At 43.5% G+C, this 14,477-nt stretch overlaps 1 protein-coding gene across 11 annotated transcripts in view; it reads right to left on the bottom strand.

The window, feature by feature from the left end:
- LOC309561739 (plasma membrane calcium-transporting ATPase 2) overlaps positions 1–14,477 on the bottom strand; it is a 335,901-nt gene that overhangs the window by 64,395 nt on the left and 257,029 nt on the right. For all 11 annotated transcript variants that reach the window (XM_082265742.1, XM_082265747.1, XM_082265749.1 and 8 more), the window contains 7 exons: positions 12,063–12,277; positions 11,729–11,971; positions 4,866–5,107; positions 4,549–4,783; positions 2,903–3,082; positions 2,727–2,814; positions 572–678 (listed from right to left, as the gene is read on the bottom strand). In XM_082265742.1, the coding sequence (XP_082121868.1) occupies positions 572–678; positions 2,727–2,814; positions 2,903–3,082; positions 4,549–4,783; positions 4,866–5,107; positions 11,729–11,971; positions 12,063–12,277 (1,310 nt within the window). The remainder of the gene's footprint in view (positions 1–571; positions 679–2,726; positions 2,815–2,902; positions 3,083–4,548; positions 4,784–4,865; positions 5,108–11,728; positions 11,972–12,062; positions 12,278–14,477) is intronic.

Below are 14,477 nucleotides of genomic sequence, written 5' to 3'. Positions count from 1 at the left end.
ATTAGTGCAAATAGAGCTGTGCCGAGAGTACGCGCCCTGCGGCTCTCAGCAGTTACCTGCGGCTAACGGAAAGCTCCTGATCGCCACTTGTGCCGTGGAGCTTTTCGATCATGTTAAAGCCAATCATGACTATAAGCCCTGCCCTGCCTCATGGCATTCTAAACACCTTAAAGGACCAGCAGGTGCCAGCTCCAAGGGGTTACAGTAGCTCCCGAACGGCCTACTCACAAACTGAGGCAATGCCAGCAGCTGTGGACCTTAAAAGCGCTTCACAGCTAGCTTTTACCTGAACGGGGTCTGTAAAGCACCCTACATGGGATCCACTGCCCGAAGGTCAGCTTCATGCTAACCATAAAACATCCAGCCCAGCAACGTCTAGGCATGGCAATCAAAGAGACAAAAGAAGAAAAAAGACTGAAGAAGAAATTGCTCTAGATAAAAGATGCTAGTAAAATAGGTCTGTCTTTTTACAAATACTTATTACAGAGATTTGATGAATGGGGGAGTATTTGAGGGGTGTGAGATAATAAGATTTTTCAAGCATATCACAAATTAGGAATGTTCTACTTACCATTGCAAATCCAACATCTGCTTTCTTTAAAGCGGGACCATCGTTTGTTCCATCTCCGGTTACTGCAACTACTTGCCTCTGCTCTACTTGTGTGCTGTCAATGATACCTACAACAGGAAGCCATCATTACTGCAATCTAAATAAACATATACGTATTGGGTAAGATTGGTAAGGGATACACATTCATCGCTGTCATGGGCGTCCACAAGGGGGGTAAGGGGGGGCAAGTGCCCCCCCCCCCCCTGAAAATTTCCTGGCTACTCTAAGAGGGGAATCTTTGGGGATCCTGCTCTAAAGGGGGATCTATAGAGGACCCTAGCCTGGCCTGCTCTAAAGTGGATCTATGGGGACCCTGACCTGCTCTAAAGGGGGTTCTATGGGGACCCTGCTCTAAAGGGGATCTATGGGGGACCCTGGCCGGCCTGCCCGAAAGGGGATTTATGGGGGTCCTGGCCTGCTCTAAAGGGAGGTCATATTGGCTAAATATATATATATATTCTTTGCAGGGAGAGCCTGGAGTACCTGGTGGTGCAGGAAAACCTGGTAGCACGGGGAATGTAGGTGAAAAGGTAAGACTAAAGAGGGATCTATGGGGACTCTGGCCTGCTCTAATGGGAGATATATGGGGGACCCTAGCCTGGCCTGCTCTAAAGAGGGATCTATGGGGACCCTGCTCTAAAGGGGATCTATGGGGGACCCTGACCTGGCCTGCTCCAAAGGGGGATCTATGGGGACCCTGTTCTAAAGTGGATCTATGGGGGACCCTGGCCTGGCCTGCCCGAAAGGGGATTTATGGAGATCCTGGCCTGCTCTAAAGGGGGGTCATATTGACTAAATGTATATAAATTCTGTGAAGGGAGAGCCTGGAGCACCTGCAGGAAAACCTGGTAGCACGGGGAATGTAGGTGAAAAGGTAAGACTAAAGAGGGATCAATGGGGACCCTGGCCTGCTCTAATGGGAGATATATGGGGGACCCTGGCCTGGCCTGCTCTAAAGGGGATCTATGGGAATCCTGCTCTAAAGGGGATCTATGGGGGACCCTGGCCTGGCCTGCTCTAAAGGGGAAACTATGGGGGAACCTGGCCTGCACTAAAGGGGGATCTATGGGGACCCTGCTCTAAAGGGGATCTAGGGGGGACCCTGACCTGGCCTTCTCTTAAGGGGGATCTATGGGGGTGAAAAGGGGCGGAGCATGTGTGACCTTAAAATTATACCCCCCTGAAAAAAGTTCTGCGTACGCCCTTGATTGCTGTATACATACAGTATAGTGGTATAAGATTGGTAAGCACATCAAATGGTCATGGTTTTACCACTCACTTCTGTATATGTGTTAGTAAGGTTACAGTCTTACCTCCAACCTTGATATATGTGTCAGTAAATTCATGGTTTTACCTCTCCCCTCTGTATATGTGTCAGTAAATGTTTTACCTCTTATCTCTATATGTCAGTGTGGTCATAGTTTTCTCCCCCGTCTCTATATACTCACTGGCTACTTTATTAGGTACACCGGTTCAATTGCTTGGTAACACAAATTGCTAATGAGCCAATCACATGGCAGCAACTGCTATTAGGCATCTAGATGTGGTAAAAATGACTTGCTGAAGTTCAAACCAAGCATCAGAATAGGGAAGAAAGGGGATTAGGTGACTTTCAACGTGGCACGGTTGTTGGTGCCAGACGGGTTGGTTTGGGAATTTCAAAAACTGCTGATCTACTGGGATTTTCACGCACAACTATCTTTCGGCTTTACAGAGAATGGTCCAAAAAAGAGAAAATATCCAGTGATCGGCAGTTGTGTGGAGAAAAATGCCTTGTTGATGTCAGAGGTCAGAGGAGAATGGGCAGACTGATTTGAGATGATAGAAAGGCAACAGTATCTCAAATAACCACTCGTTACAACCAAGTATGCAGAATGCCATCTGTATGGGTCAATAAGGTTCGCGGTCTAACCTCTCACCTCTGTGTGTGGGTCAATAAGGTCATGGTTTTACCTCTCACCTCTGTGTGTGGGTCAATGAGGTCATGGTCTTACCTCTCACCTCTATATGTCAGTAAGATCGGTCTTACCTCTCACCTCTACATGTCAGTAAGATCATGCCCTCAGCTTTCGCTACTGTAAATGTCTCAGTATGTCCAGTGACAGTGCAGTCTTACCTTTCACCAGCGTATGTTTGTCAGTAGGTGATGAGCGAGCCAGGACCTTCAGCTTTGGCCATATCTTATCAATCCTCTCTTGTTCAACCTACACAAAAGACAACAAGCACATTGCGATAAGGTGACATTCACTTCACAACATTTTCACATGTGCTCATGTATTCTGAATGACGTACCTCTCCCTTTTCATTGCGTATCCGTCTGTTAAACTCTTTCCCTTCAATGCAGAGAAAATCTTCTCCAGGATGTATGATGCCACATTTTATGGCAATGGCACGTGCTGTATTAATGTTATCTCCTGTTACCATACGAACAGTAATACCAGCCCTCTGGCACTTTCTGATTGCCTCAGGAACCTGTTGAGGAACCAAACAGAATTTCCTTAAGAGTTAACACATCCAGATCCATCCATTGAAATGCCGGAGTTCATGTCCAGTAAACAAAACAATAAGCAGTAAAATCCACCTTTCATAAACTATTCAACAATCCAGTGTCCCTTCCTGTTCTACAATCCTTTTCTTGGAGCCAGAGGCGCAACTGGAACCTTCAGGGCCCCCGTGCAAGAAACTAAGAGTGCCCCTCCCACTGATCCTGGGGCCCTTTACTCCCATCGTGGGACCCTTTATTATTACCGCAGCATGCCCCCTTTTCTGTTGTCTTGGGAGTCCCACCACGGTGGTGGAACTCCAGGGCTCGGTCACAAGTGTGACCTTTGCGACCCCGGTAGTTCCGCCACTGGTATCAGTATTTTTTTTTTTTTGTTTTTTTATCTTTTTCTATTATTTTTTACCATTTTATTTTGTTTATTTATTTAAATTATTTATTTTTTTGTTTAAATTTAGGGCCCCCCGTTGGTGGACTTTGATGAAATATCAGGGGTCTAAACAGACCTCAGATGTTTCACCTTTGAGGCAGAGAAAGGAGATACAGGACACCTTAATCTCCATCTCTGCAGCCTCAGCAGCACAGAAAGAACGAACAGGAATACCTCTGTACAGAGCTTCCCGTTCATTCATAAACTGAAGCATAGAAAACACAGTTTACTAAGCCTCAGCTATGAATTAAAAAAAAAAACTGATCACTGGCTCTATTCTCTAAGTCAAGGAAGGGGCCAGTAAATTACACATTTACCGGCTCCTTCCCCAATCTCCATCCTGACACTATCCCCCACATCAGCCAGCAGGAGGTTAGAGGGGGAAACCCGGCAGCGCTGTGGGTGAGCGAGAGGTGGCCAGGGAAGCACACAGGGGCCTGGGGCAGCGGCACAGGGATAGGGAGGAGGGGGGGGAGGCATGTAGAGTAACTGATGCCCTCCATTTCCTTCCTGCAGCTGCTGAATGTCTGCAGGAGAGAGAGGAGGAGAAGCGGCATTCAGCGGCTGCATGGAGGGATCGGTTCCTCTACATGCTGCTGCCCCTCCCATCCAGGTGTACAGGGGGACCAGATGGACCCCCTGGAGTATGGGGCTGGGTCGCAACGGCGACCCCTGTACGTACGTCCCTGCTTGGAACCAATTGAGAGACAAAGGTCCCACTCCTCTGTGATTATGATTATGCTCTCTGTGCTGCTTTGCTAAAAACTGGTCATTCTGGTGGTTAAAGAGGTTGTCTTGGGCTGGCTTAGAGTCTTTTTTCTCACTTGCCAATGTTTAATTCCCCTGTAGTCAGCAGTATAACCCAAAGCTGAAAGACTTCCTGTGTCCCTCAATGATCTCCAGGAACAGGATACCATTTTTATGAAAAATCAAAAAGATCATATTGTATTTTACTTTGTTTTCAGTGGGGGGAAAGAAAACTGTTTTCAAACAAGGTACATACTTTACCTCTGGCCTGACTGGATCTTCAATGCCGACAACTGCGATGCATGTCAGATCCGCCAATATATCATTCTCGCTGTCCCAGTCCGGCTCTGGACTCTGGCTAAAATCCCGGTATGCAATGCAGATTGTCCTGAGTCCATCGCAGGCCATGGGTTCTATCACCTTTTTTACCATCTCATCTCGATCTCTTGGCCTGAATATTCTGGCTTCTCCATCTGTGCCCAGGATTTTCGAACACCTACAAAACATAAGATGATGAAGTCGCCTGTTTTTGCGGTGCCCGTAAGGTCAGAGCAGGATCCGGCATGTCATCTGCTTACTTTTTCAGAATGATCTCCGAGGCTCCTTTACTGTACATGCGGTAACTTCCATCCTCCAGTTTAACAACAGTGCTCATGGATTTCCTGACAGAATTAAAGGTGTACACTTTATACAGTTTCTCCTCCGGGATGATACTGCGCACTCCCTGGTAATCTCGCTTTAGATCCAACACAAATCCTAGCAAACCACATTCCGTCTTATTGCCGACTTGCCGTGGGAGACCACCATCCTTTTCCGCTGGCTGAGCAAGAAGATTGAAAGTTCAAAATGATGGAAAACTCATTATATACACCACTGTGCAGCAAAAAAAATGCTGTAAATGCAAAAATGCTGTAATCGAAGAATATTTTCAGAAAAAGAATTGTTAATAGTTTGTTTTTTTTATCAAAGAACAAAATGAAAAGTAAATGGACAGAAAAAAAATTTCAAATCAAATTAATATTTGGTGTGACTAGTGATCGACCGATATCGTTTTTTCATTGCCGATACCGATATTTTGGTCATCGCGTATCGGGCCGATATTTTTTTTTTTTTACTTGACAGGTACTTGTGGAGGGATCTGGGGGTCTAAAAGACCCCAAACCCCTCCTCTGCACTTAAAAGCATTCAAAACGCCAAGTTTGGCTGTTTTGAACGCTGTAATTTTATTTAATCTGGCGCCGAGTACCCGGAAGTGGTGTCATGACATTACTTCTGGGTTTTTTGCATGGAGACCCGATCAGAGCCGAATGCGGCTTTAATCAATGGTGTCCTCAATGTTGAGAAATACAGGCAGATACTTATCCATGTGGTACCAACTTGTTGCCTTGTGAGTTTATGTGTAATCTCCATTACTGTGTGGCCTGAGGAGGAGTTATGTATGAATCCCCATTAGTGACTGTATATAGATGGGTGTAAATATATATATGTACGAGATAGTGGGTTTTGATTTTACATTTAGTTGATATATGATTATCAATTATATTAAGTGGTGTGACTTCAGTCTGCAGGCAATAGTAATTTGATTAACAAGTCCGAGCCAGACGGACCGGCTTTAGTAATCAATGGCTAATAAATCTGTTTAAAATGCATGCCTGAGCTACCAGGGGGCACCTTCTATTTATATTTAAACACATACTGATAGTATCACCCTGTATTTAAATTCCGGTGAGCCAGACATCCTGGGGCCTATGCTATAGGATGAATAGACTATGTCATGTCCGCCCTTATTTCAATCCTCCATATCAAAGAACTCTCATTAAGATATGCAATGAAGATGAACTATGAACTATCTGTTGAGTGTTGGACAATGTCCTCCGGAGATGAACCTTGCATATCTTAATTTTCAATTTCAGAGCAAATCAACAGGTATAATTAAATTCTCCCTCCAACAGAGAGGAGGGGTTAGCAAGGGGCTGAATTATGCTAAACTAGGCGAGGAGGAAGTTGTCCAATCCTGAACGAGATACGCCTAGAGGGAGGAACAGGACAGGATAGCTGAACCAATTAGAAAAGCCCTATACAAGTCTATGCGATATAGATCTATAAGAGTGAAGGTAAAGGGAGAGGAACTAACTCTTGTATTATGGAACTCCGATAGGAAGGGTAATTATGGATTTTAAGGTATACATTGTTTGTCCTCTTTGTGTCGGTAGTGCTGTGTTTGTATATGAGTATCATACTCTATATTTGTTCAGTTAAACTAGGAATATTTTCCATTTTTGTATGTACTATAGATAGATTGTTGTAAATTAATTTAGGCTTTCAGGCTATATACCAATAAAACTAATAATGCTGTTTTGAAACTTTCACTCATGGTCAAAGAACTCTCATTTAACCCGAATACTGTCTGAGATAAATTAAATCTCATATCTTCTGGGTAACACAACTACAGTTGTCAATCAATAGCTGGGTGTGTGTTGGGTGTGTGTTGTGTAAAATCGAGTCAGCACAATCCGAGTCGGCACAAAACGTTGCTGGCCTGATCGCCAAGTTAAAGTAGAGGGAAGGGTGGCCGGAGAAGGGAGGACTGATGCAGCCACCGCATCTAGTGACTGTGTAAGCTGGGCTGGCTAAGCATCCAATGCATGGGAATTGCATTTGCATAGAGAGGCAAGCTCATTCACGTGGTATCAATAGGAGCCCAGCCTGAGCATCCATTCTGGGAGTCTCCTTATGGAGCGTATGTTTTGAAGCTAACCCTCATTGATTATTTGGTAATAAGCAATCCACTTATTGCACAGGGGGTTGGTGTAGTATTGCGATTGGGATAATTTCTTAATTATTTCACTTCATGCTAAATAGGAGTGGAATCTGGTATGGAGCCATTCCACTGCTTATGTTTGCATCACCACGAGGTGTTGGACACAAAGCTGGCTTTTAACTTCTTTATTTGAAGGAGTCACTAATGTTGGATTTTCATCTGTTCGTTTAAAGAAGTCACTAATATACAACATTTTTGTTGAGAGACTTTTTCAATTAGAGACTCAATCATTAACATCTGCACTGTATTTATGGACACAGTGGATTTTTTATTTTTTTATTGCATTTATGATTCACAATATCATTGTAAATGGAGTCTGTATGATTTATATATATACACCATTTGCTGTATAATTTTTGTTGAGCGTACTAATTTTTTTTTTATACACATAGCTTTTAGCCTAGTACACGCGCAACGATTATTGGCCGACCGATCGTCCGTCTTTTGTCCAGAGTGGTGTTTTGTTGGTTGGAATGTGCCTAGACTGCACACGAATTTTCTCGCCTGACAAAATTCTACTTCAGAAGTGATGTCATGTGTTGGTTTGCTTTCTTTGTGTTCTTTCTTCTCTGAGCATGCCCAGACTTGCTCATAAGATTTTTCCCTGTCGAAATCTGTACTGACTGCACGAAAATCGGCCGTGTTTTAACGGCGGACAAAAATTTTATAGCCTGCACACCAGATTTTTTTCGGCCGAAAAGTCGGAGTCGGTTGTCGGAAGCATCATACTAACAAGCCGAAAATCGGCAGATCGGTCGTCGGACGTAAATTCCCTGCCGATTTTCGACGCGTGTGTACGAGGCTTTAGTCTTTTGTTCTTGGAGTTCTTAGTGCTGCCACATCTAAATTTTTGATTAGCGCACCTTATATTACTTTACATCTTATTTGAACTTTAGAACCTGCTTGGTATTATTGATTAATCATACACCTGACTCTAATCCTACAAAATCACTGACTTTGTGCAAGTGTAAGAATTAATGCTGGTTTGAAGCCAAAGGGTAGTCACGCCAAATATTGATTTGATCTTGATTTTTCTTCTGTTCGCTCACTTTGCATTTTTTAAGTTGATAAAAATAAACAAATAACATATATTTTTGAAGGCATTCTTACTTTACTGCATTTCTTCACACCTGTCTAAAACTTTTCCGCAGTACTGTGTATGTGTATATATGTATATGTATGTATATATATATATATATATATATATATATATATATATATATATATATATATATATACAGTGCCTTGCGAAAGTATTCGGCCCCCTTGAACTTTGCGACCTTTTGCCACATTTCAGACTTCAAACATAGAGATATAAAACTGTAATTTTTTGTGAAGAATCAACAACAAGTGGGACTCAATCATGAAGTGGAACGAAATTTATTGGATATTTCAAACTTTGTTAACAAATAAAAAACTGAAAAATTGGGCGTGCAAAATTATTCAGCCCCTTTACTTTCAGTGCAGCAAACTCTCTCCAGAAGTTCAGTGAGGATCTCTGAATGATCCAATGTTGACCTAAATGACTAATGATGATAAATAGAATCCACCTGTGTGTAATCAAGTCTCCGTATAAATGCACCTGCACTGTGATAGTCTCAGAGGTCCGTTTAAAGTGCAGAGAGCATCATGAAGAACAAGGAACACACCAGGCAGGTCCGAGATACTGTTGTGGAGAAGTTTAAAACCGGATTTGGATACAAAAAGATTTCCCAAGCTTTAAACATCCCAAGGAGCACTGTGCAAGCGATAATATTGAAATGGAAGGAGTATCAGACCACTGCAAATCTACGAAGACCTGGCCATCCCTCTAAACTTTCAGCTCATACAAGGAGAAGACTGATCAGAGATGCAGCCAAGAGGCCCATGATCACTCTGGATGAACTGCAGAGATCTACAGCTGAGGTGGGAGACTCTGTCCATAGGACAACAATCAGTCGTATACTGCACAAATCTGGCCTTTATGGAAGAGTGGCAAGAAGAAAGCCATTTCTTAAAGATATCCATAAAAAGTGTAATTTAAAGTTTGCCACAAGCCACCTGGGAGACACCAAACATGTGGAAGAAGGAGCTCTGGTCAGATGAAACCAAAATCGAACTTTTTGGCAACAATGCAAAACGTTATGTTTGGCGTAAAAGCAACACAGCTCATCACCCTGAACACACCATCCCCACTGTCAAACATGGTGGTGGCAGCATCATGGTTTGGGCCTGCTTTTCTTCAGCAGGGACAGGGAAGATGGTTAAAATTGATGGGAAGATGGATGGAGCCAAATACAGGACCATTCTGGAAGAAAACCTGATGGAGTCTGCAAAAGACCTGAGACTGGGACGGAGATTTGTCTTCCAACAAGACAATGATCCAAAACATAAAGCAAAATCTACAATGGAATGGTTCACAAATAAACATATCCAGGTGTTAGAATGGCCAAGTCAAAGTCCAGACCTGAATCCAATCGAGAATCTGTGGAAAGAACTGAAAACTGCTGTTCACAAACGCTCTCCATCCAACCTCACTGAGCTCGAGCTGTTTTGCAAAGAGCAATGGGCAACAATTTCAGTCTCTCGATGTGCAAAACTGATAAGAGACATACCCCAAGCGACTTACAGCTGTAATCGCAGCAAAAGGAGGCGCTACAAAGTATTAACTTAAGGGGGCTGAATCATTTTGCACGCCCAATTTTTCAGTTTTTTATTTGTTAAGAAAGTTTGAAATATCCAATAAATTTTGTTCCACTTCATGATTGGGTCCCACTTGTTGATTCTTCACAAAAAAATTACAGTCTTATATCTTTATGTTTGAAGCCTGAAATGTGGCAAAGGGTCGCAAAGTTCAAGGGGGCCGAATACTTTCGCAAGGCACTGTATATATATATATATACACAGTATCTCACAAAAGTGAGCACACCCCTCACATTTTTGTAAATATTTTATTATATTTTTTCATGTGACAACACTGAAGAAATGACACTTTGCTACAATGTAAAGTAGTGAGTGTACAGCTTGTATAACAGTGTAAATTTGCTGTCTCCTCAAAATAACTCAACACACAGCCATTAATGTCTAAACCGCTGGTAACAAAAGTGAGTACACCCTTAAGTGACAATGTCCAAATTGGGCCGGCAACCAGGTGAGGAGTACAACGACAAGTGTGTCTTGCCTACAGTCAAGCATGATGGTGGGAGTGTCATGGTCTGGGGCTGCATGAGTGCCGCCGGCACTGGGGAGCTACAGTTCATTGAGGGAACCATGAATGCCAACATTAACTGTGACATACTGAAGCAGAGCATGATTCCGGAGACTGGGCCACATGGCAGTATTCCAACATGATAACGACCCCAAACACACCTCAAAGATGACCACTGCCTTGCTAAAGAGGATGAGGGTAAAGGTGATGGACTGGCCCAGCATGTCTTCAGACCTAAACCCTATTGAGCATCTGTGGGGCATCCTCAAATGGAAGGTGGAGGAGCGCAAGGTCTCTAACATCCACCAGCTCTGTGATGTCGTCATGGAGGAGTGGAAGAGGACTCCAGTGGCAACCTGTGAAGATTTGGTGAACTCCATGCCAAAGAGGGTTAAGGCAATGCTGGAAAATAATGGTGGCCACACCCATATTGGACATTTTAACTTAGGGGTGTACTCACTTTTGTCATCAGCAGATTAGACATTATTGGCTGTGTGTTGAGTTATTTTGAGGGGGCAGCAATTTTCCCCCCTAAACAAGCTGTATACATTTCTATGAAGACCAGTCTCTGTGTGTGGAGTAACCCCATCTTAGAAGAGGTCCCAAACTCTGGGCCACCTTCAGTTTCAGTAGCTTTGAACCCCTTACCACCATTTTATACGGTATGTTCCATCAATGACATCTGGGCTTATTAAATAGAATCGGTTGCCACTTATATAGTAATTCAATTTTACATATTTCAGTCCTGCATCTTTTTGATCCCCTCATGGGATAGGGCCCCCACATCCACCGGGGAAGGCATTTTTTGATGTTCGCCTGTCTGGGCCTGCTTGGTACTCTGAGCTCCGCCCTGGGTAAGGTTATTGGTGGGGATCATACATATATATGGATCGCACGCTTGCTGTTCTGTATGAAAACTTCATATTTTGTTCCATTTGAATGTAAATCATGATTTTTGTGTTTCTTCCAGTATTAGATGCTGAATCAAGCTCCCACAAAAGATTTATAAAAGCTCCCGAGGAAGCAGTTATATTCCGCGAAACATGTCGGGCAGAATTTACTTGGATGATGCTTATTACAGTCAATATACTGTTTCATGCTGCCTCATCCGTGGTATCAGTAGTGTAGAGCCTTTTTAGATGTGGTGTTTTTCACAAATATTTTTATGGTGACTATATATTTTTTTTTACAAAATATGATATCTCCCAGTTTATGTCCAGAATTTGTATGGTACCACTAAAGTCCATCATGCCTCCATTTTTCCCTTTCCTTATACTAACACAAATATTGTCAATTCTGAGACTTAGATAAAGCATCAAACACAACCCCAGCCTGGGATTATCCAAAGGACAAATAGTTGACCTTCTCAGGAGAGTCAAAAACAAATCCTCCTGACATTCAGTCCAAGAGATGGCACAATAACTTGACCTTACCAGGACTTTGGATGTGTATGCACTGTTGATGGCAATGGCATTCACTAGAACATCTAATGTTTTGGCTGGAATGGAATCAGGGTCTGGGACCTCCTTGTAGTGGACATCTCCAACGAAGGCCTGAACCACAGTCATTCGATTGGTTGTCAAGGTTCCAGTTTTATCGGAGCAGATTGCCGTGGCGTTGCCCATAGTCTCACAGGCATCTAAATGTCGTACTAAATTGTTGTCTTTCATCATTTTCTGTAATAAAGTAGCATTGGCGTTGTTGTCAGTGGACAGGATGGTCAAGTCAGGACGTTGCACATGAAACATTTAAAGTGAAAAGACTTACTTTAACAGAATATGCCAGAGAAATGGTTACAGCCAGGGGGAGGCCCTCAGGGACGGCTACAACCAGCACAGTGACACCGATGATGAAGAATTTTACAAAGTACTGGATGTATATTGGAGTGCACTCAGGAAGCCATTGCCTTTTCTGAACAACAAAGTTATCAATAGCAAAATAAAGAACCAGGATGATCACCGTGATGGCCGACATCACCAAACCTGCAGGACAAAGACAACGGTTAGCCAGAGCAGCTAAGAGAAGGAAAAGAATTGCAGTTCCACACTGTGTCATCACAATACCCTGAAATAAAAAGACTCCATATTGCATTTGACCTTTATCTAAAACAGGCATGTCCAACCTGCGGCCCGGGGGCCACATGCGGCCCGGAACCCCAGGCAATGCGGCCCACTGCCCCCTGACAATTTATTTTTTTTGCTGGGGAGGAAGGAAGTCGGGTCGGGGGCACGGCCACAGTGGCTTCCAACTAACGGTAGGCAAAGGCTGCCTCGGAGGGGAGGGGGGGGGGGGGGGGAGACGAGCATGTGCAGTGTTTCTGACTCCCACCACCATGACCACTTCAAATCACTGAAGTGGTGATGGTGGTTAGAGTGTTCCTTTAATATCTCTCAGAAGAAGTAAACCTCTGTATACTGATTCCATTTCATTTGATCTAGTTGTGTTAAAGCGGAGTTCCAGCCATTTGACTCACCTGTCCAACGGTCCAGCGATGCGGCCGCCCGAAGCCTCGATCCTCTCCCTCGGCGCCGGCATCACTGCTGTGGGCACCCGGCTGTTACAGTTTGCGGCTTCACAGCCGGGTACCCACTGCGCATGCGCGAGTCGCGCCGTGATTGGCCGGCAATCTTCTGGGACCTCTGACGTGTCCCAGAAGATTGCAGGGAGGGAGGGGGAGAGGAGAACTTCCGCTCAGGGCGCCGCGGCGCTCCGAGCGGAAGTGGGAGCGGGTACCTGTCAAAACTAGTTACCCGCTCCCCCCCAAAAAAAATGACATGCCAAATGTGGCATGTCAGGGGGGTGGGAACACCTAAAGCGGAAGTTCCACTTTTGGGTGGAACTCCGCTTTAAATTAGTGCGGGAGGTGCGCCGGTGTGGGAAGGGTGCGGCGGCATTTTATTACTTATATACCTTAACTATAGTATATATTTTATATGCGGCCCAAGAAAATTTCTCTACACTCAATGTGGCCCAGAGAAGCCAAAAGGTTGGACACCCATGATCTAAACTTAACATTAACAAGAAGAGAAGGGCGCAACGACCTTGTGCATTACCACTAAAAAATGTATTAAAATCCAAATGGGTAGCGTACATTATACTCCCAAACATAGGATGTGTACATGCATGTAAGGAAATGGGAGGAAATCCGCCCGCTTGTGTAAACAAAGCGGGCGGATCTCCTCTGTGACAGACAGGGACAGATCACACGATTCATCATAGCTGAACCTGCGATCTGTGTCTGTGTCACACAACCCCCTCCCCCCACACACGTCAGTAAGCATGAGGCCTTGATCACCAACAGTGTTAACCCCTTCCCTGCCAGTGTCATTATTACAGTAACAGTGCATATTTGTAGCACTGATTACTGTAGTAATGTCACTGGTCCCCCCAAAAGTGTCAAAAATGTCAGTCAGTTGTCCGATCTGTCCGCCGCAATGTCGCAGTCCCGCAAGAAAAATCGCAGATCGCCGCCATTACTAGTAAAAAAAAAATAAACAATAAAAATGACATAAATCTTTCCCATAGTTAGTAAACGTGATAACTTTTACGCAAACCAATCAAAATACGCTTATTGTGATTTTTTTTTTACCAAAAATATGTAGCAGAAAACATATTGGCCTAAAATGTTATAAAATTTTGATTTGTACATTTTTTTGGGGGAATGTGAAAAATATTGTTTTTTTTTTTTTTTTTTCAAAATTGTCGCTCTTTTTTAAAAAAAATAAAAAATCGCACAGGTGATCAAATACCCCCAAAAGAAAGCTCTATTTGTGGGGAAAAAAAAGGCCATAATTAATTTGGGTACAGCGTCGCACGACCGCGCAAACGTAACGCAGTGCCGAATCGCAAAATATGGCCTGGTCAGGAAGGGGGGGGGGTAAAATCTTCCGTTCTTAAAGTGGTTAAAAATTGAGATTTACGTGATTTTACGCAGCCGAGCCGCCCTGCCGCAGTAATACTGCGGTGGGCGGTCGGCAAGAGGTTAATGGACGCTGCACTTTTTTTTTGCACTTTGTTGATATATATATATTTTTAATAGAATTATGATTACCCAGGGAGTTATTAATATTTGTTTCACCATTTATAGGCTAAAATTATCCTTACAACGGGCAGCCCTGGAGATTATATTATATTATATTATATTGTATTATATTATACGATATTGTCACTTTTACACAAAAT

Source organism: Pelophylax lessonae, assembly GCF_965119305.1.
Source record: "Pelophylax lessonae genome assembly, chromosome: 8".
NCBI classification, from domain to species: Eukaryota; Metazoa; Chordata; class Amphibia; order Anura; family Ranidae; genus Pelophylax; species Pelophylax lessonae.
The sequence above is the reverse complement of the archived record's forward strand: the minus strand, read 5'-3'. Positions and strand labels throughout refer to the sequence as shown.